The 24,319-nt window shown below is 30.3% G+C and overlaps 1 protein-coding gene across 1 annotated transcript in view; it reads right to left on the bottom strand.

The window, feature by feature from the left end:
- Positions 1–24,319, bottom strand: part of LOC111638226 (zinc finger Ran-binding domain-containing protein 2-like) — a 48,965-nt gene that overhangs the window by 1,292 nt on the left and 23,354 nt on the right. Inside the window, exons 4-9 of the mRNA XM_023383888.1 lie at positions 21,296–21,401; positions 21,059–21,141; positions 18,140–18,216; positions 17,590–17,718; positions 569–867; positions 254–358 (exon numbers count right to left, since the gene is read on the bottom strand). Of these exons, the coding sequence (XP_023239656.1) occupies positions 254–358; positions 569–867; positions 17,590–17,718; positions 18,140–18,216; positions 21,059–21,141; positions 21,296–21,401 (799 nt within the window). The remainder of the gene's footprint in view (positions 1–253; positions 359–568; positions 868–17,589; positions 17,719–18,139; positions 18,217–21,058; positions 21,142–21,295; positions 21,402–24,319) is intronic.

Here is a 24,319-nt window from a genome sequence, read left to right as displayed (position 1 = left end):
TGTTAGCACAAACTGATTTAGAAACAAGTTATTTATTTCTGCTAGCAGTTTCAAAAAAACTACAGATAACAGGTACTTCAAATTATGAATAGTTTATATGAAATATTTTATACACATTTTGGAAAATAACAACACTAACTGCTAATTCTTAGAAGTTTGTGCTAACAAATGAGGATTTATCATATATGGGTGTGAATAAATCATTGTTATGAATATAGAACCCATCCCAATTTAACTTTTCCCCACAGCAAACCTTTCACTATCCCTAGATCTGGACCGAGGATGGTTGATCGGGGAACGGCTCCTGGACTGAGATCTGCGGCGCCGGCTTCGGGATCTAGAATCATGTGAACTGGATCTGGCAACAAAAGTACAAAAATGCATTGATTTAATGAATATTGAATATAACACAGTATTGCAAAAAGATACTTAAAGAAAGAAACGGTTAAAAAATTCTCATAAATAATTTTATGCTTGAACAAATGCTACCGTATTAAAAAAGCACAAGATGCAAGATATCAAATAAAATGATATTGACCTTTTAACCGTTACCACCCTCCCCTGTTACCTGGACCTGGAGTTTGTTCTCTTGATTCTTTTTGCCAGACCACGAACAGGTGTGGCTGAACGAGATCTGGAGCGTGACGGGGAGGACGACTGAGATCGGGCAGAATTAGAGGATGTAGAAGCACTGCTGGAAGATCTTGAACGTGATTCTGATGACGACGAAGATGATCTTGAATGTGAAACAGAATTCTTATCGTTCTTTTTGGGTGAATCATCTCCCCATCCACTTAAGTCATACTTTGATAGATCTTCATCCTCCTCTTCATCTTCATCATCCTCTTCCTCCTCCTCTAATTTTTCCTAATAAAAATTTTGATGAAATATTTTTTCTAACATTATAAAAACTATTAAACCAATCAAAACATCGTAATTATTGACTATTATTGAAATGGGGTCAGAATATATTTTTTAAAATATGGAGTATAAATATATAGTAAAATCAAATTAAGATTAGGCAATAAAAAAATTAGGAATTTTTTCTCTAAAAGATCATTGTATTTAAATCCAGAAAATTAATTCAATTTAATTTTTCCTATAATAATCAACTGTATTAAATGAAAACTGCCACACTTTATATTTGAAGTTCAAACACTTGCAGTATATAATAATTTTTCTCCCTCAGTATATGAAAAACTATACTTTTCCTATATTTTCTAGTAATGGACTGTCAGATTAAAACTGATAGAAAATTTATTGGAATGATGCTTTATGCAGGATTCCTACTCAAATTTTTGTTTTAAATTCCATGATTTCTTCTGATCAACTTTTTACAAATTCCCTGATCCTCAAATCCCTTTCAGTTCAGCACATTGATGAAATAAAACAGCATATGATTTACTATACAAATATGCTATTGCTTCTTTGTCTTTTTAATTAGTTATTATATAATTTTTTATAATTGCTGAATAATTAAAATTAAAAATAAAATATTTCATAAAATTAAAACAGTTTATTCTGTTATTAATCCACAACCATAAATCTATGTGGCTTTGGAAAAAAAAAAAAGCCATTATTTATTACTCATTAAAAAATCCTGTATAATCCATGTACAAAAGTATATATTTATTAAATTTATATCTTAAATTTCCTGAATTTTATAAAATATTAATAAACTGGGAAAAAAAACAGAAATTATTTTGTTACACAAAATTATTAAAATAAAAAAATGATAAATAATACCATTTAAATTTAAATTATTTATCATTTCTTGTACTTTGTTACCATTTTCTTTTAATCACTTCATTAACATCTGCCCTCAAACTGTGTGCATAAATGGTAATTGTGAGAGATTTGTAGTGTGTTAAAATATTTCAAAAAACTAATCAATGTTACACCACAGACTTTTCTCTAAAATTCATAATAATGCATAATACAGCTGTGTTAAAATTTACAAATGACAATTGATATTGCTGTATATTATATTTGCATTACTGTATATTACATTAGTCACACTTAGAGACCAGTACAAGCACAGACACAACACTTACAAAACACTTATAAATAAAGCAAGGACTAACACTTGGAAGATTTCTGTACCAATACTTGGAGTTGCAATCCCTGGTCTGAACTATATTACTTAGCTTGTAAGGAAAAACACCAGTTCCAAACCCCCTCCATTATCCAGCTCTCTGATGGTTGCTACACCAACATGGAAGAAACTATCATGCACATCCTCACTAGCTTTTATCCTTTGGATGATAATACACATGGTGGAGTTCTACACTCACTCCATCTAATACAGACAATGACCACAACTTCACCTACATCAAAGTTTTGAATGCCATCTGTTCGCTCACAGAAAACATAGCCCCAAGTCTTGATGGCATAACCACTAGAATGATTAAACATGCATTTGAGGCCAATCCCCAAGTCTTGATGACATAACCACTAGAATGATTAAACATGCATTTGAGGCCAATCCTACAGCATTTGTAATTCTCTTCAATATCTGTTCGAACACTGGCCTTTTTCCTACTCAGTGGAAAAAGGCTAGTGTCAAATTGATTCCCAAACCCACCAGCACTAACACTTACAAAAAATACAGGTCGATCTGCCTTCTCCCAACTCTGGGAAAAGTGTTGATGGTCTAATGATTAATAGGATCGCATAGCATCTATGCAAGTATAGAGCCCTACATTGGAATCAGTTTGGCTTCTCTAAAATCAAAGGTACAGTAGATGCCATCAATCAGGTCATTAACTACATTCACCAGGCTAAACAAAACAATCAGCATACTGCAATTATAACTATTGACTTTATAGGCCTTTGATCACACCCGATGGCCTTTTATCCTGCATACATTACATGCTCATCACTGCCCTCAAAATCTTTACAGACTTCTTCAGTCCTATCTTAGCAGCAGGAGTGCAGGTTTTTTACAACACAAAATAACAGTCATATCCATCACTCGAGGCTGTCCTCAGGGATCCAGATCTGATCCTGGTCTCTGGAACATAGCCTATACAGTGGTACCTCAGGATACGAACACCCCAGCATACAAAATTTTCAGGATATGACATGAAATTTGAACCTATTTTTGCTGCATGATACGAACAAAAACTCACCATATGATGTTACATTAGTTTGCAGCACCATTTTTTATTCACTTCTGTTCATCAGTCTCAGTCCGCGTGTTTCCTTCGTTGTGGAAGGATCTCGCTCGATAAAGGAAATCTTGAGGTATTATCAGAAAGTGACTGATTTCATTGAAAAGAAACATTCCGAAAAGGTTCACACTGGCCGTATTGCTGCTCGGAGTAATGGCGTTTGCCTAAGTCATTTTAGAAACATTTTAAAAAGTAGGCAAAGCCAAACCTCTTTGGATAGATATTTTATTTTACCAAGCGACCTCTATCCAGTGAAAGTGCTGGTGGAAGTGAAGGAAAGAAAGCAAAAAGGCTGTAAATAAAAATTAAAANTAAAGGAAAGAAAGCAAAAAACAGTGAAAATATATATATATAACAACACGAATTTTTTTTATCTTATCTAAGTTATTTTTAAGTTATTGTTACATTATGTTATGTAAGTTAAGTTTTAGTATCATTTCCCTTCTCCCTCTCTTCCTCACCAGTTTACACCTCCTCAAGATAAAGTACAAATAAAACTACATTTTTTTATCAATTATTATTCTATTATTCCATTATTGTTATTTATACATTTACAACTATAAAATGCATTTTTCAGTGTTTTCCTTACTATAGTTATTTTTTTTAATATACTACTTAGCTTTAATTTGAGTGTGTTTTTCGTGTTGGAACGATTTATTTGGTTTTACATGTAATCGTATGGGGAAAAATGATTCACCTTACGACATTTTCATGATACGATCTCAGTTTCAGAACGGATTAATTTTGTATCCTGAGGTACTGCTGTAACTCTATTCTGCACTTAAACGACACCCTACTGCCTACAGGGCTATGCAGATGACACAATTATCCTAGCTTCACACAGGAACAGTGAACTCTTACAGGACATATGCAACATCATTCTCAATAACATTTACCACTGGAGTATTAAGCATAGGCAACCCATTAACACAGATACATGTGAAAGCATGATAGTTAGTAGGAACATGCCGTGCCTCTTGTCAGGAAGCTTATCATTCGAATAGGTGCTCACAGAATAAATTAAACAACAGAAATTAAATATTTAGGTGTTATTCTTGACGAGAGACTTAACTTCACACCTCACATCAAATATATCACAGACAAAACTAAAAAGATGGCTAATGCCCTATTGCTGGGACCTTGGCCCTAACACTACTAAACTTATTTATAGGGTGCAATTCAGCCAGCACTCCTCTATGCCATACAGGTCTGGGCCACGTGGCCGCCAAAGTCCATAACCGTAAAAAACTTATCTGTTCAAAGAATTGCAGCTCTCAAAGGCTTATAGGACTGCACCCCTTTTGGTAATGTCAGGATTGACCCCTATCAATTTAGAAATTAAATGTATTATTTGCCAGGAAAATCTCGTCACCTTACCCTGGTGAGATTATAGTGACTCAGATGTTGACAAAATGATTAGAGTAGGTAAGATTTTCCCCAGTTTGACTTTGATCAATGTATCAAAAAATTCAGTATCAACAAAAATACCCTCCTGACTTATGATTACCACCCCTCCCATCAGCTTGCCCCCTGACATTTACTTCAAAGATCCAGGTGATCATCCCATGTTCAGGATTTACACTGACGGTTCCAAGATGGGTGATGTGGGTGCCACTTTTGTAGTTTACTCCAACTTAGGCCATGAGCTTCACAACGTTCGCTTCCACCTAGGTACACACTGCTCAATAGCACAGGCGGAACTTTAGCTATTTATATGAGCTTAATTCACATTAGATGTAGGAAGAACAAAAGACATTACTTACACTATTGCATTTATTCTGACAGTAGGGTAGCTTTACACAGGATTGCGAAGTCTGATAGCTGCTTAAAACTCATCCATCTCATACACCACATTCCCAGACACTTAGACAACAACATTAGAATAGATTAACAATGGGTCCTGGGTCATGCAGGGGTTCTCGGCAACAAGACCACTGATCATCTTGCCAAACAAGCTGCAAAGTCTTCAGTCACTAGTACTTTCAGTTACATTCCTACCTCATAAATCAACAATTAGGTCAAGAAGCAAATCATTCTCTGGCAAGACAGCTGGGACCATGATACCACTGGTAGGCTCACCTATACTTTCAACCCCAAGGTTGACACTACTGTGATTTCTTTGCCACTTTTATCCTAGTTACACCCTCACTCAGCTACTTACAGGAAATGGCAACTTTAAGCAATACTTGCATAGATTTAACCTTGGGTACAATCCACAATGCAATTGTGGTATTCAGGAGGACCAAACACCACTTCACTTAGTTTTTTGCTGCAATAGGTACAATAACATTAGGGATAATTTAATGAGAGTTGCTACTCTTGAAGGGTACAACTGGCCTTGCAACACGCACCAACTCATTCACATATGTACAGTACAATGTTCCATCATCTACTCACGTTCATATCCATTAGTGGTGCTCAAGAGCACTCACTCCGGGAGCACAGATGGCAATTAGCTTTCCCTTGCTTTGTTTCAACTGCAGTATCTAGCTGTCTTTCAACTTTGTATTTTAATTCTTATTTTCTGTCTTCTTTTTCAGTCTAAATTCAGTTAATCCTAGTAATAAGTTAGATTACGGACTCTTAGCTTGGTTTCTAGTTAGGTTATCATAAGTTAGGTTAACTTAGATTAGGGTTTGTTAGCTTTAGTCATCTGGTTTGGTTTGTCCTAGGTTAATTTTGTTAGTGAGTAAGTTACTTTTAAAAATTAAATAAATACATTTATAAAAATTTTGGGGTCATGCTCGTTTGTCTCATCTAGTTTGTCATTGTGTTTGTTTGCTTTATGCATTGTCTGTCTAGCTGTTAAGTAGTATTAAGTAGATAAAAAGTCTTCCTACTAACAACTACTTGGTGCTAACTTCTACACTTAGCTGTTCATGGCAGTACTCAATTATTGGTGTTCGCTACACTCAGGTTTTCTTTTAGACCCTTCAGGGGACTATGACCTTGCAGCCTAAAAACTGCACGCCAACATCAAACATAGAGGGTACTTAACCTTATGTACACCATTCATAGAGTTCCTACCTTTCTCTACTGTCTATCTCCTCTCCCTCCTTCTTCCCCCCTTTCCCTGTGCTCTTTTATTTCGGCTAAACACTTCGTGTATGCCGATGTCTTTCTTGTATGTATGTATATTATATTTGGAATTTAGTTTGATCCTTTAGCATTTTGTAATGCTCTCCTCCCAGTTGTATTTTATAATTTTTCACATGAGCAATCAATACAGTAGAACATTGGTTATCCGAAGGAATTCCAGTCGACAAATTTAAATTTTCGCCAGTGCTGTGGCGCTGTAATCTTTGGCTGTCTTCGGCTACTCAAATATTTTACGTTTTTGATACTAAATTAACTTCTGAAGTATAATTTTTTTATTGTTTTTATATATTTTTCAATACATTTATTTTGTTTGTCTTAAATTTTGATATATTAATATTGAGATTAATTTTAAATATGATAGGGATAGATACCAATGGAATGAAAAATCTGGAATCTACCAAGTCCTGCTAAAACATATCTTAAATTTAATTTTTGCAATAAAGATATCTACAAATATAACACATACTTACATAATACATTATTTTATGGTTTTAATATTTTTCTCATTAATATAATTTGCTTTTTGTTAAAAAAAAATTCATTTCAAATATTTTATTTGAATTAAGGCTAAGCCTTGTTACAGGGGGTATTTTTCCAATAACATATTATTATACATTTGTTATTTAACAATAATTCAATATACATTATCTTCAAGATCATAAATAACATTACAATAATCTTTTAGTAGTAAATTTTTTCATTAGTTTTCTTTTAACTATTTTACTTTAAGTAACATAATTAGTATAACAAGATTTTTATTTTATTAATTTATCACATATTAAAAAAAATTTATTTAATGTTTTGATGGTCACAATACATTTCGTGCATATAACAATTTTGATATTATTGATCACATTTACATACAAACCAGTTTAGATATTTATGTCTCAATGTCATAAATATGCAATCAATATACAACTCTGGAATTGTAAGGTTATGACAATTTTCTGATTCAGTATTTTCTAACTTTCAACATTAAAATTATAAAATTTTAAATCATATCTTCTATGTACCTAATTAACATGTTATTTGACTGTAATTTAAAAAAAAAAACTGTATGTGAATATGCTAAGTACAGTAGTTTTTAAATATTCATCATTGTAAGAAATTCAAAAAATTGAAATACCTATATTTATTTCAGAATAATTCATATTATTGTGAGATTAGCAGTGGGCCACTGGGCTCATCCTAAATGACCACTTACTCTGCAACAGGTTGGTAAAATCCATTCTCAGCTTGTCGGATGGCTAGGAAGGCAAAAAATTGACTGGGGAGTGCATCGGTAAGTCGGCAGGTGTCCTTCAGAGACAGGAGACAGGTTTAAAACCTAAACAAGCATTTATTTATATAACTAAGCTAGGATACATAGGTTAAATGCGATTAAATAAGTTCACTATACAAAAGGGATGCTCTAATAGCTTTACCTGCTAGTCTGAGAGAGTGTTCACAAAGTTCTAAAAAGTACAAATATCTCTATGCAGATATGTCTAATATGCATTCGTTGAATATGTTCGTTAATGGCGATGGAAGTTCAAATGGCTGTGGTTGGTCGTATGTCCTTTCAGTCTGGAGTATGGAGACAAATATGGCACATCTACCAAGTATAACTTCCGAGGGATCGCGCGGAGCTTTCGGGGACTCGAGCTTTTATACGTTATTCGTGGGAAATGAGTCATGTGATCGACTTCTGATGACACTTATGGTGCATTCCGATTAACTAAGTGTCAACTTTCCCACCTTACTGTGAAAACAATTGGTGACCTCCGATATACTTCTCACCAAGAGTGGGTTTTTCCTCGGAGTTGTTTACAAAGATTTTTCCGACATCGGCGTAAAAATCGCGGATTTCACACTATATTAATATTTTATAAAAGATATTTGAAAAGTCATTTAATACTTAGTTGAATAACCTTTGTTTTTAATTACATCACAAATTCTTCATGGCATTAAAGCAATTAATTTCTGATAATCATCAGGTATAATTTCAGATCAAATTTTTTCAATTTTTCTTTTAATATTGAAGCTATTTCATCCATATTCATTTCATTGTCCCTCAAAGATTCTATACAAATTCAAGTCTAATAAATTGATATTGTTGTTTATAAAACAAGTTAGGGTTGACTTCACGACATGAGCTGGTGCAAGATCTTGGAAAATAACATTTGAATAAAGTTCTTCCATTGAAGGAATAAAGAAGTACCCTAGCAACTCTTGATACTCTGAGGAATTTAAGGTACGTTTAATAATTGTCATATGGCCACTTCTTGCAGACATGTACCCCAAATTATCACATTCCTGGATATTTGACACATTGCTTTAGTGTAAATGGATAAAAAGCTTTTTTCGTTTTCCACACACATACACCCTAATCATATGATACACAAAACCTTAATTTGTCACTAAAAATAATCTTATTCCAATCTTTGCCGGTCCAATTAATATACTCTTTATACCATTGAACTTTTTTCAGTCTTTGTTTCCTAGAGATGAATACAGTCGACCCCCCTATAAGATCGTTGATTTTTCCGTTTTATCTGAATTACATGTTGTACGAGTCACTTAGATTTTACAAATATGTGTGCCGGGCTGTGAACGGCTCACATATTCGTAAAATCTAAGTGACTCGTACAACATGTAATTCAGATAAAACGGAAAAATCAACGATCTTATAGGGGGGTCGACTGTAGTTTGTGTTTTGGAACAAGTTCATTTCATGAAGTCTGCAAACTGTTTTACTGTGGGATACATTTACATTCTCCTTTTTCCATACAGAATAATATCTGCTTGTTTTAAAAGGATTTTTTCTTACTATTGCCTTTAGTTTATGATCATCTCTCGGAACTTGTTGAGCATTTTCTTCCATAATTTTCATGACTACAATAGAGCATCAATTATCCGACCCCTGATTAACCATCACATCGGTTAACCGACATTCTAGTCGGCAAATTTCAAATGTCCGCTAGTGATGTGGCATTACAATATTTAGCTATGTCTTGGCTACTTTAATATTATTTTTGTTAAATTTTTGCATGTTTTAGCTGGCAACAGGCTTGACCATTGAAGGGAAGCCAGTATTTAAACGAGACTTAATTTTCTAATTATGAATGGTTGTTTGTTTTGTGAGCAATAAAATAATTTAAAATAATTTTTAACGATACAATAGCAACGATTATTATTTTAAAAAAAATTTTGTTAGGCTTAACATTGATGAAAATTCAACGTGAAGTTGGTTAATAGCAATATACTAATATACTAATTACATGGGATATACCAATATACTATAGTAATAATCCTTCTTTTTGGTTATCCAATTTTTTCAGTTATCCAACCAACCTGAGTCCCCAATTGAGTCGGATAATTAATGCTCTACTGTATTTACAATTTTCTTTTTGGAATTCATTTGTTTTAAGATTTTTGATACTGTATTTGCATTTTTCATCAGATGCTCGCCCTCTGGTGTTTAAAAACAAAACTATTCTATCTGGGTCATTTGATTCATTCTTGTGTATTATCAGCAGTAAAGATGAATAGCAATAGAAAAAGCAAAGCTTTCTGTTGCATTCCAAATTGCAATTTAAAAGCCTTACGGGAGCCTAATATAAGTTTTTGTCTATTCCCACATGAAAAACAGATGATTATTCAGAAATTGGTCGATTATATTTACAAGCTTCTCTGAATTCTGAAAGAGTGGATTAGACTGTTAAGAATTGGCAGTTTCCCCAACTGTTCCAGCTTTACATGAACAAGTTTATGCTGTCAATTTTAAAACATATTTTCTTAAAGTTTAAAATGCCAGTAATTTTGTGTGGGACACAGGGTCAGATTTAAGCATTTCAAAGTCCTAAGCTGAACTAAGCAAGGCCCCTTACCAACCCTTCACAATTTTAGAAGTCAATCATAAAAAGAAAAGAATTAAATCAGACTGTGTCTCTGATTTAATACGAATATTGGAAGAAAAAGATGTGAGGTTTCACTAGTCTTATGTTTTATAACTGAATTTAATTAAATTTTTATACCCATTCCATTAAAAAAATTTTTTTAAATTGGTTTTATTGATTTTTTTTATGACGACCTTACATTAATTCTTAGAAAAAAATTAATGAAATAGTACACAAAATAAAAAGTAAAGTATATTTTCTTGGTTTGTAAAAAAATGTTTATTATGAAATTTGACTTCAATTTTCTTTTTTGTACAAATGTTTGAGGCCCCTTGAAAGTTGAGGCCCTAAGCAACAACTTACATAGCTTTTTACTTGTAAATCCGGTCCTGATAGGACAAAAGTCAAAGCTGATGTTTTTTGACACAAAAAGCACAAATATGCATAGAACAATCATGCTCATTTCTTTAGATACCACATAATGACATGTCCCGCTAGCAATAACTGTTCTCCTTCTATAAAATTTCTCGATAACAGCTACAAGCAGCATATATCATTATAGCAGACAGTAATATATGATTAATTTTACATTACTAGTTACAGGCAACCCAGATAAGGTAGCCATTTTATAAAAATGCAGCATCCTCCAAAGTTCATGAAAAATGTGAATATTGTGAATAGTTAATGATTTTGGTAATTTTCAATTAAGATTTACTTTCATTTTGTAAAATTTTAATAGTTCTTCTCATTCCAGATGATAAGTCTTTCTTACTTCCCATTGCAATGTAAATCACACTCTTTTGCAACAAAGGTGTCAGAACATCTTAAACAATACATCTGTGTAACAAGTAATTCTAACAATTATTATTTTAAATATTAAATTTTTTGAAATAATAAATAATTTATTCCAATTTTTTGAATTTCTTAAAAAGATGAATATTTTGTGGCTCTATGCCATATTTTGTATCTTCTTCGTTCTATTGTTATATTTCTTCTAGAATTTTCTTTTCTAACCCTTTCCCCTTAGGTGATGACGACCAATTCTTAGAACAAAAAGAAAAGAAAGAGGCCCAAGGGCTAAGGAGTGGAGAAACAGTCACTTTTGGCTTGGACATCAACAGGGAACAACATGAAAGATCATGCTCTGGGTCACAATTGGCAACAACTGGGGATGAGAAGAGTATCTGAAAGATCAAGGAGTAAAAATCAAGAAGTTTGATCAAGGAGTAACTCTACTGTGGTTACGATAGAACCAGAAGACCATACAAGACACCAAAGTAAGATTGACAATGAGAAATCATTTTTCTTCCCAAGGAAACTAAAATTGGCATCCCACCCAAGTCATGAATTACTATGAAGCCCGGGTACCCAACTTTTTGCTAATCCCTATTTTTACGTATTTTTTCTCTATACCTATCACCTTCCTTCTTCCCTAGTTTTAGGATAGTATGTAAGCCTTAGTTATAGTTGTTTGTGAGTACTATCTGTACACATATATATGTCGCAAATAGTGATTGCAAATTTACTGGGTATTATAATACTGGTAATTCGGTAATTATATTCGGGATTACCGGTTTATCAGTAATTTACCGGTAAATTTGTATTAACAAATGATTTAAAACGAAACTGAATTACTGACAAAATTATTGGACAACCATGTAATTTTGAAAGTAGAATCTTAAAAAAATAATACATTTAGGCTCTCATCTAATCTAGATCTAATTTTCATACAAATGACAGTTGCATTAGAAAAAGCACTCTCTGAATCAATACTAATTGGATGTCTCTCATTAGAGCATTGAAAATCTTTTTAAGATACGTTCCTTGTATTTTTTGCTCTAAGAAATACTTCATTTCTTTCTTAACTATATCTTTCACACTTTTAAACTTATTTATATTACTGTTATCAGTGTCTATGCTCATTTTATGTTTAATGACTAAGTATAATTTCTCTTTCATTGTTAAATTTGACTTTTCTATTATGCACTTTGTTCTTGTTGGACGTGAGAAGTTGGTATGGAAAACAATAACCTTAAATTACAAATGGAATGACCCATCACCACCTGCACTGTTTTCTTGCTATGGTATGGAGAGAAAAAAATCTGCTTCCCACAGGAAATACCCATGAAAATTTTATGAAAATAAATATCAGGTTAATTAAAAGGATTTTTAATTGAAATAATGATATAAAAATTAATTGCTGGTAAATTTACTGGGATATAATTTTCCTAATTTACCAGTAACCAGTAAACCAGTTACCAGTAATGCAATCACTAGTCACAAACCACATACCAATTGTCATTTTCCCTTTTTTTTATCATTAACATAAAATGTATTATAATTTTTTTGACCAAGGAGTTGGAATCCAAAAGAACCTTGTTCAAAATATGCAAAAATAAAAATATTGTTGTTACATATTTTTGTATGTTTCCTTTTTGTCAGTATACATACTTTTGTGTGAACATCACAAGTTAAAAACTTCTTAGTATTTTCACATAGAATTTTATTTAAAAGTACAGTTAAAACCTCTTAATTAGTACATAACAAATTATAAGCAGATGTGACTTAAATTTTATAATATTAATGTTGAAAGTTAAGACTGGAATTGTATGGTTATGACAATTATTTGACTCTGTTGCATGACTTTTAACAATGAATCATTTCAGTTAACCTTTCAACAGTGGGATAGTCAGGTATGGTACTATCCCAAAGTAGTGGAGAATAAACGTCGGAAATTTTTAAAGTATTTTTCCACGCATTTTTTCTAATTACCGTTTCAGAAAAAGATTTTGTAAACAGTTATGTCTAGTAAAGAAAAGTCTTTTTTTATTGTTACATAATTCTTTTTTTATGTGAATTTTTTTTGTGGTAGTTTTTGGCTAGTTTTTGGCAATACCCCCAAAAGAATTTAACGGATATATTCGACCCTCACCACTGCCACACAATCGCCCTGGACGGATATATCCGTCCCTTATTGTTGATTGGTTAAGCAAAATAAAATTTAATGGAAAAAACTACTTATAAATATCAGGTGATAAAAAAATTTGTACAATTTCTTAAAAATTATAACATTTTGCTCTGAAAAACAAGAACAATACAACAAAAGGTGTGTGATAAATTTGATAATTATAACAATAAGATCAGCAGGCTTGTGTAGTTATTTACTATTGTTAAACAACTCTTTCTAACAAGATACAAATTTATATTTTTTTCCACTTCCAAAAATAGAAAATCATTCGAAAGCACTTCCAATGTTTCATAATTTCAAAATTATTGACTATGCACATTTTGTGCATTATCAATAAATGTTCAGCAATAAGAAACAACGACAAGAGATATTTGAAATGTGAAAGATGGAACAGAAATTTCAAATAAGGTTTTGAATACAAATGACTAAAAGTTTGTCATTTTCAGATAGTATTTCAAAATATTGAAAATGCTTATTAAAAATAAATAAATAAAATATTAATTCTAAAGTAATAGCTTATGCCAACAATATAAAACTCCTAAATCATGATCTAATTGTTTTACAAACCAAACTTAAAATTCTTTCTTTGGCTTTTAGTAAAATTAAATTTAAAAACCAATATTCGTAAAACTGTATTGATTATTTTCTCTCTGATTAGAGATCCACCACTTCCACATTTATAAACATATTCTAAATTATGTAACTTTGTTTAGTGATCTGGGGAGTCATCTTTAACAATAAATTAACCTTTAAAAAAAAAAAAAAATGGTTAAATTAGCAAAAGATATATATAGAAAAAATAGCAAAATCTATCGCAATCCTCTGGGGAATTTTATGGCACTTTTGTAAACCCATATCATCAAAAACTGTACTAACATCAATATTTTTTACAAATTTCCAGTCTATTAGATTATTGCTTACCAATCTGGATAATGGCATCTCCTTCTTTACTAAACAAGGTTAATGACCTTGTTTAGTAAAGAAATACATAAAGTTTACTTCCTTTTAAACAAATTTTGCCATGTCCCTTACACTAATTGTCACAAGAGTCAGAACTGGGACTACCCAATTTCAAAGAAAGAGTTAAGTATTTTGACCAAATTTTAACCTATAAATATTTTAATGGCATCATAAACAATTACTGGCTCATGTTGAAAGTTCTTCTAGATTAACTAGATCACAATCTTGTTTATATACCCCTTTTTATTGTTTAGCATTAAGTCACAAATCCTTTTTTCTTGATCATATATCACCCATCAAATCAAGATTTTATAAAATACTAGCTGTTACTGTTTGCCTGACTTCACCTGTGTGGATTTTGTAAGCAAACCGCATTTATATTCAGTATTTCAACAACCATAGTAATTGTTATATAACACCTACCACTGAGAATGATGAGAATTGCTGAGAATCAAACAAACCGTTTTCAATTTGATCAATTTTCTGAAACGTTTACAATCATTCTATAATTGAACCAATATGCACTAACAAATTTGAATTTAAAATGGTTTGAACATTTGGTTAAAAAATCAAAANGTATTTACATCAAAATATATAAATAAAATATATTGAAGCTACAAAACTGTCTTTGTGTTCTATTTAATGACAGAACATGAAGACAATTTTGTAGCTTCAATACATTTTATTTATTTATATTTTGATGTAAAAAATTAAAATTAACTCATTTCATATGGTTTGCAAAGTTTAATGAACTTCTTACAACTTGATCTTTACATATAGTATCAAAAAATAAAAAATAAAAATTGATGAACAGCACTTGTGCATTCTTTACATTTCTATTATACACATTCCACACATTAAGTCAACATTTCACTGTAATAGTTTTAATATTCTTATTATCAACAGTGCATCTTTATTTAAATTGTAAAAAAAAACCCTAGTGTTTCTTAAGCTTCACCTTCCAGTAGACTTGTTTAATAAATTTTAATGTGTTATTTACCTAATTTGCAATTTACCTCTTTGCTGTCAATATATTTGCCTAGACTCACAGGAATCTGTGGACCACACATTGTTGAGAAATCTGCTATCTGAATTATCTCAATCACCTGGACATGAAAATTTCTACTATTCAGCACTACAAACTGTGCAAAAATTTTCAGTGTTTTTGGATGATGCTTTTCAATGTCGTCAAATAAAGAAAACACTTAAGTATCTCAGAATGGATAGATTTATGGGAGATGACAATGCAACACCTGGAAATCTTGCAAGGAGGGATGCCTCCCAGGAAGGCTCTACAGGAAACTGACTATTTAGGTGTTAGATTTGTAAAGAAAACCTGAAAAACTTTATGTGACCAGCCATTGGTGAGATGCTGACCTGCAACAAACATTGATGGGGCTAAGTTCATAAAGAAATCAGTATTAATTACCATGGTCAGACCCAACTTGTGTTATTTTAAAATTTCAAGTACAGCATAACCCTTCTAATCCGTCATCTTGGGACTGGGGGTATGGTCGGAACACAAAAAAGGTCGGATTATAGAAAAAAGTAAAATAAACAATCTTCCCCTTTGTCCAGTCTTTGTAGCACTGCTAATTTTTCATTTAATGAAAGAGAAATGTGTTTACGTTTCACTCCTGACATGTTGAAAAACACACAAAACTGTATACATACACACAATGTAAAACATATACTGTAACGAACACAGAACAACGCAACGGGCGGTGAGTTACTGACGAGTCGGGACAAGTTTCTTGACTCTGACCACGGTTGGATTAACCAGAGCGACGGACTAGCCAAGGGCGGACTAGAGGGGTTCTACTGTAATTTCAAAAAATTATAATGTTTTAATGAAATTATTTAAATTGTAAATGTATGTAATTTTTCTTATTAACTTTTTAACTATTAACTTTAATTAAAATATTTCAACTTAAATAATGTAAAGGAGTGTTTTAGAAGTTAGACAAAATGGCCATGGGAAAATAATTCCAATAATATGAAATTTCCTTTTTACAATATTTTTTGGTGTTCGTTACTTGAAGTTCATTCTTAACTGAAATTTTTCAGCCTTATAAAAATTCATTCTGAGGTCATTGTCAAATAAATTTTGTATTTTTGGATATCAAAAAGTCCATTTTTTATGTTTGTGCAAAAATAAAACAATCATTTATGGCACCGAATTCAATTTTATGTAAAAGCTGTTTTTTTTTCAACCTCAGATGGTCTATAAAAAAAAGACAAGTGTAAATAACAAAATGAATTTATTACCAAAAGTTAGGTACAGACATGGTTACTTTTTGACATAGTCAATGTGAAGATTGAGGCATTTGTCATATCTGTGGACGAGCTTCTCCATCCCTTTGTCATAGAACATTGCCACCAATGACTTGAGCTTGAGATGGGTCCTAACATTGTTTTGAAGATCGAACCTCTGCCCTCCTAGCCACTTTTTCTGTTCAGGAAAGAGGTGGAAATTGCTTGGCACTAAATCACGGCTATATGCTGGGTGTTTAAAGGTGGTGAAGACTTCCACCGATCTTGGAACTTTTTAATGTGTGAAGACTTTCACCTCTTTCCTGAAATGAAAATGTGGCTAGCAGGGCAGAGGTTTGAGACTAATGAACATCTTCAAAATAACATTGTTAAGACCATCTCAATTCACTGGCAGCAACATTCTATGACAAGGGACTGGAAAAGCTTGTCCACAGATATGACAAATGCCTCAATCTTCACGGTGATTTATGTCAAAAAGTAACCATGTTTGTACCTAACTTTTGGTAATAAATTCATTTTGTTATTTACACTTGTCTTTGTTTTATGGACCATTGGAGCTTGAAAAAAACCATCCTCATATTTCTATTAATCAACATATTGCATCAAGTTTATACATAATTGTATATGTTGATAAACTGTATCCTATAATGATGAAAACATGTACTTAAATTCAAGCATTCTTTTAATCTAAAATATTTGTTAACTTATCAGCTTAGTGTTGCATGGTAAATTGTATAGTAGGCTACTTATTTATATGTATGATTTAATTTGAATTTTCTAAACTATAATAATAATTATTAATTGTTTCATAAAGTATGGTTTTATTTTGTGAGCAATAATTTTTGGGGAAATTTTGGGTCCTGAAAATATTCTGCATGACATTTGATAAGTTGCATTGTACCACATTACTTCTTGCTGCCTGCAGACAGCTGCACTTGGTCTACCTAATTGTGAAGAAAAAAAATCAACAAGGCAGCCAAGAAGGCAAATTACCTGACTTTCCATGACTTTTTCTGAACACTGAAAATCCCTGACTTTCCAGATGCATAGGAACCTGTTTATGCCTATATATCTTGTGCAGGTTTACATAAGCTTGCATTAGATTTTATTTACATGTATGCATATGGCTATGCAAGAATACATACTCTTATTGATACATACTATAGCTAATTTACTAAATGTGTCATATATTTAATAGCATTTTTATTGAATTATTTCATTTATTAAAAAATCTTACCTCTTCAGATTCAATTTTACTTTTAGGTACTTCTTTTTCAGTTTTAACTTCTGACTTTGTTTCACTTATATGATTAGAATCGGATTTACTACTTATGCTGCCTCTAAATTTCTTCTTTTTCCTTCCAAACTAAAATAAAAATAAATCTAATTTAACATTTTAATGAACTTAGTTTTAATTTTTATGAGATTAATTTAAAAATTTCTTAATAAACTTATACATAAGTATTATTAAAGTTTAGATCATTTTGATATATTTATCAATTATAAAACTTCTATTAATATAAATGATTAAAAATATCAATGAATCAAAAATTAATTGGATAAAATGAACTTCGCATTGATAAAAATTGACTTAAAAGACTAATTTTGAATAAATATTTAACTGCACTTGGTCTACCTAATTGTGAACAACAAAAATCAACAACTAACTATAATTTAAAATTCTTTTCCATGCAGATACAAATTTAGTAGTATGGATAAAAAAATACCAAATTGATATGTCTTAACAATTACTAGTGTATACAATTAATTTTAAATAACCTTCTTACATCATCATATTCACCATCAGATTCTTCTCTTTCAATATATTCAATATTTTCTCTTTCATTATAACCACCTCCTAAACCTATATAAGCAAATAACACCAAAATTAAAAATATGATTAACAGAATAAAATTCATTAATAAATGAAATAACAAATAAATAAAATCTGGATAGTCAATCAAAATGTAGGATAAGAAATAATTTCTTAATAAGAACATAAGCCACTTTTAACCAATTAAAATAATAATTTTGCACCTAAAAATGGAATTATAAATTATAAGTTGAAATTTAGAAATATGAAAATGATATTTACAATAAATAATTAGGATAACAAAATTGAAATCTTTAACTGAAAGTTAAACAAAAAAATTAATACAATTCTTAATTCAAATACATCTCTTTGAATATGTAAGGATTGTTCCAAATATAAAATGAATTTAATTTTTTAAAATACTAAAAAGTACAATAAGGTAAACTTAAAAACTTTTTAAAAAAGGTCACAGTTTGTTGTTATATTATATAATAAAATAATTAACTGTTAAAAATACAAATTCTTTCTGACTGTTCATACAAGATAAAACTATTTTAAAATAACATTAAAATTAAAATCAATCAAATAAGATTTGATTTTAATTTTAATGCCATTTTAAAATAGTTTTATCTCATATGAACAGTTAGAAAGAAAACTTATATTTTTAACAGTTAATTATCTTATTCAATTTAATTTTTTCTTTTGCAAATGATTTATCTTATATATATCCAATATTTACTTTTATATCAATACATACCTGTTCGCTCTTCTACTTCTCCATATTTTGGTGCATTACACATGTTACATTGTTGTCTGCGTGCCCAATTCACATTCCCACACCTAAAGATTTTAATAACAAAAACTAAAATAAACTACATCTATTTTCTTCTTCTTTTATTTATTATATGTGAATATCTTTTATTTATTATATGTGAATACATATAGAAGCTAATAAAAATATTAATATTAGTCTAATAATTAAAAATCTTCATACCTTCCACATTGCCAGTCATCTGCACTGAATAAACCCCTACTTTTCTCTGCAGCTGCTTTTCCAATCTCATGACCAAGTTTTTTCCTTTGTGGTATAGTTGACTTTTCTTTTTTAAAATAAATTATAATTATTGAAATTTTAAATTTTATAAAATTATTCTTTAATATATGTAAATTATAATTTACAAACTTAATACTATTATCTTAAATTTTGATATATTAATATTGAGATTAATTTTAAATATGATAGGGATAGATACCAATGGAATGAAAAATCTGGAATCTACCAAGTCCTGCTAAAACATATCTTAAATTTAATTTTTGCAATAAAGATATCTACAAATATAACACATACTTACATAATACATTATTTTATGGTTTTAATATTTTTCTCATTAATATAATTTGCTTTTTGTTAAAAAAAAATTCATTTCAAATATTTTATTTGAATTAAGGCTAAGCCTTGTTACAGGGGGTATTTTTCCAATAACATATTATTATACATTTGTTATTTAACAATAATTCAATATACATTATCTTCAAGATCATAAATAACATTACAATAATCTTTTAGTAGTAAATTTTTTCATTAGTTTTCTTTTAACTATTTTACTTTAAGTAACATAATTAGTATAACAAGATTTTTATTTTATTAATTTATCACATATTAAAAAAAATTTATTTAATGTTTTGATGGTCACAATACATTTCGTGCATATAACAATTTTGATATTATTGATCACATTTACATACAAACCAGTTTAGATATTTATGTCTCAATGTCATAAATATGCAATCAATATACAACTCTGGAATTGTAAGGTTATGACAATTTTCTGATTCAGTATTTTCTAACTTTCAACATTAAAATTATAAAATTTTAAATCATATCTTCTATGTACCTAATTAACATGTTATTTGACTGTAATTTAAAAAAAAAAACTGTATGTGAATATGCTAAGTACAGTAGTTTTTAAATATTCATCATTGTAAGAAATTCAAAAAATTGAAATACCTATATTTATTTCAGAATAATTCATATTATTGTGAGATTAGCAGTGGGCCACTGGGCTCATCCTAAATGACCACTTACTCTGCAACAGGTTGGTAAAATCCATTCTCAGCTTGTCGGATGGCTAGGAAGGCAAAAAATTGACTGGGGAGTGCATCGGTAAGTCGGCAGGTGTCCTTCAGAGACAGGAGACAGGTTTAAAAACTAAACAAGCATTTATTTATATAACTAAGCTAGGATACATAGGTTAAATGCGATTAAATAAGTTCACTATACAAAAGGGATGCTCTAATAGCTTTACCTGCTAGTCTGAGAGAGTGTTCACAAAGTTCTAAAAAGTACAAATACCTCTATGCAGATATGTCTAATATGCATTCGTTGAATATGTTCGTTAATGGCGATGGAAGTTCAAATGGCTGTGGTTGGTCGTATGTCCTTTCGGTCCGGAGTATGGAGACAAATATGGCACATCTACCAAGTATAACTTCCGANACATCTCTTTGAATATGTAAGGATTGTTCCAAATATAAAATGAATTTAATTTTTTAAAATACTAAAAAGTACAATAAGGTAAACTTAAAAACTTTTTAAAAAAGGTCACAGTTTGTTGTTATATTATATAATAAAATAATTAACTGTTAAAAATACAAATTCTTTCTGACTGTTCATACAAGATAAAACTATTTTAAAATAACATTAAAATTAAAATCAATCAAATAAGATTTGATTTTAATTTTAATGCCATTTTAAAATAGTTTTATCTCATATGAACAGTTAGAAAGAAAACTTATATTTTTAACAGTTAATTATCTTATTCAATTTAATTTTTTCTTTTGCAAATGATTTATCTTATATATATCCAATATTTACTTTTATATCAATACATACCTGTTCGCTCTTCTACTTCTCCATATTTTGGTGCATTACACATGTTACATTGTTGTCTGCGTGCCCAATTCACATTCCCACACCTAAAGATTTTAATAACAAAAACTAAAATAAACTACATCTATTTTCTTCTTCTTTTATTTATTATATGTGAATATCTTTTATTTATTATATGTGAATACATATAGAAGCTAATAAAAATATTAATATTAGTCTAATAATTAAAAATCTTCATACCTTCCACATTGCCAGTCATCTGCACTGAATAAACCCCTACTTTTCTCTGCAGCTGCTTTTCCAATCTCATGACCAAGTTTTTTCCTTTGTGGTATAGTTGACTTTTCTTTTTTAAAATAAATTATAATTATTGAAATTTTAAATTTTATAAAATTATTCTTTAATATATGTAAATTATAATTTACAAACTTAATACTATTATCTTAAATTTTGATATATTAATATTGAGATTAATTTTAAATATGATAGGGATAGATACCAATGGAATGAAAAATCTGGAATCTACCAAGTCCTGCTAAAACATATCTTAAATTTAATTTTTGCAATAAAGATATCTACAAATATAACACATACTTACATAATACATTATTTTATGGTTTTAATATTTTTCTCATTAATATAATTTGCTTTTTGTTAAAAAAAAATTCATTTCAAATATTTTATTTGAATTAAGGCTAAGCCTTGTTACAGGGGGTATTTTTCCAATAACATATTATTATACATTTGTTATTTAACAATAATTCAATATACATTATCTTCAAGATCATAAATAACATTACAATAATCTTTTAGTAGTAAATTTTTTCATTAGTTTTCTTTTAACTATTTTACTTTAAGTAACATAATTAGTATAACAAGATTTTTATTTTATTAATTTATCACATATTAAAAAAAATTTATTTAATGTTTTGATGGTCACAATACATTTCGTGCATATAACAATTTTGATATTATTGATCACATTTACATACAAACCAGTTTAGATATTTATGTCTCAATGTCATAAATATGCAATCAATATACAACTCTGGAATTGTAAGGTTATGACAATTTTCTGATTCAGTATTTTCTAACTTTCAACATTAAAATTATAAAATTTTAAATCATATCTTCTATGTACCTAATTAACATGTTATTTGACTGTAATTTAAAAAAAAAAACTGTATGTGAATATGCTAAGTACAGTAGTTTTTAAATATTCATCATTGTAAGAAATTCAAAAAATTGAAATACCTATATTTATTTCAGAATAATTCATATTATTGTGAGATTAGCAGTGGGCCACTGGGCTCATCCTAAATGACCACTTACTCTGCAACAGGTTGGTAAAATCCATTCTCAGCTTGTCGGATGGCTAGGAAGGCAAAAAATTGACTGGGGAGTGCATCGGTAAGTCGGCAGGTGTCCTTCAGAGACAGGAGACAGGTTTAAAAACTAAACAAGCATTTATTTATATAACTAAGCTAGGATACATAGGTTAAATGCGATTAAATAAGTTCACTATACAAAAGGGATGCTCTAATAGCTTTACCTGCTAGTCTGAGAGAGTGTTCACAAAGTTCTAAAAAGTACAAATACCTCTATGCAGATATGTCTAATATGCATTCGTTGAATATGTTCGTTAATGGCGATGGAAGTTCAAATGGCTGTGGTTGGTCGTATGTCCTTTCAGTCTGGAGTATGGAGACAAATATGGCACATCTACCAAGTATAACTTCCGAGGGATCACGCAGAACTTCCGGGGACTCGAGCTTTTATACGTTATTCGTGGGAAATGAGTCATGTGATCGACTTCTGATGACACTTATGGTGCATTCCGATTAACTAAGTGTCAACTTTCCCACCTTACTGTGAAAACAATTGGTGACCTCCGATATACTTCTCACCAAGAGTGGGTTTTTCCTCGGAGTTGTTTACAAAGATTTTTCCGACATCGGCGTAAAAATCGCGGATTTCACACTATATTAATATTTTATAAAAGATATTTGAAAAGTCATTTAATACTTAGTTGAATAACCTTTGTTTTTAATTACATCACAAATTCTTCATGGCATTAAAGCAATTAATTTCTGATAATCATCAGGTATAATTTCAGATCAAATTTTTTCAATTTTTCTTTTAATATTGAAGCTATTTCATCCATATTCATTTCATTGTCCCTCAAAGATTCTATACAAATTCAAGTCTAATAAATTGATATTGTTGTTTATAAAACAAGTTAGGGTTGACTTCACGACATGAGCTGGTGCAAGATCTTGGAAAATAACATTTGAATAAAGTTCTTCCATTGAAGGAATAAAGAAGTACCCTAGCAACTCTTGATACTCTGAGGAATTTAAGGTACGTTTAATAATTGTCATATGGCCACTTCTTGCAGACATGTACCCCAAATTATCACATTCCTGGATATTTGACACATTGCTTTAGTGTAAATGGATAAAAAGCTTTTTTCGTTTTCCACACACATACACCCTAATCATATGATACACAAAACCTTAATTTGTCACTAAAAATAATCTTATTCCAATCTTTGCCGGTCCAATTAATATACTCTTTATACCATTGAACTTTTTTCAGTCTTTGTTTCCTAGAGATGAATAGTTTGTGTTTTGGAACAAGTTCATTTCATGAAGTCTGCAAACTGTTTTACTGTGGGATACATTTACATTCTCCTTTTTCCATACAGAATAATATCTGCTTGTTTTAAAAGGATTTTTTCTTACTATTGCCTTTAGTTTATGATCATCTCTCGGAACTTGTTGAGCATTTTCTTCCATAATTTTCATGACTACAATAGAGCATCAATTATCCGACCCCTGATTAACCATCACATCGGTTAACCGACATTCTAGTCGGCAAATTTCAAATGTCCGCTAGTGATGTGGCATTACAATATTTAGCTATGTCTTGGCTACTTTAATATTATTTTTGTTAAATTTTTGCATGTTTTAGCTGGCAACAGGCTTGACCATTGAAGGGAAGCCAGTATTTAAACGAGACTTAATTTTCTAATTATGAATGGTTGTTTGTTTTGTGAGCAATAAAATAATTTAAAATAATTTTTAACGATACAATAGCAACGATTATTATTTTAAAAAAAATTTTGTTAGGCTTAACATTGATGAAAATTCAACGTGAAGTTGGTTAATAGCAATATACTAATATACTAATTACATGGGATATACCAATATACTATAGTAATAATCCTTCTTTTTGGTTATCCAATTTTTTCAGTTATCCAAC

This window comes from Centruroides sculpturatus, unplaced genomic scaffold, assembly GCF_000671375.1.
Source record: "Centruroides sculpturatus isolate CEXI.00-Female unplaced genomic scaffold, Cexi_2.0 scaffold1078, whole genome shotgun sequence".
NCBI classification, from domain to species: Eukaryota; Metazoa; Arthropoda; class Arachnida; order Scorpiones; family Buthidae; genus Centruroides; species Centruroides sculpturatus.
The sequence above is the reverse complement of the archived record's forward strand: the minus strand, read 5'-3'. Positions and strand labels throughout refer to the sequence as shown.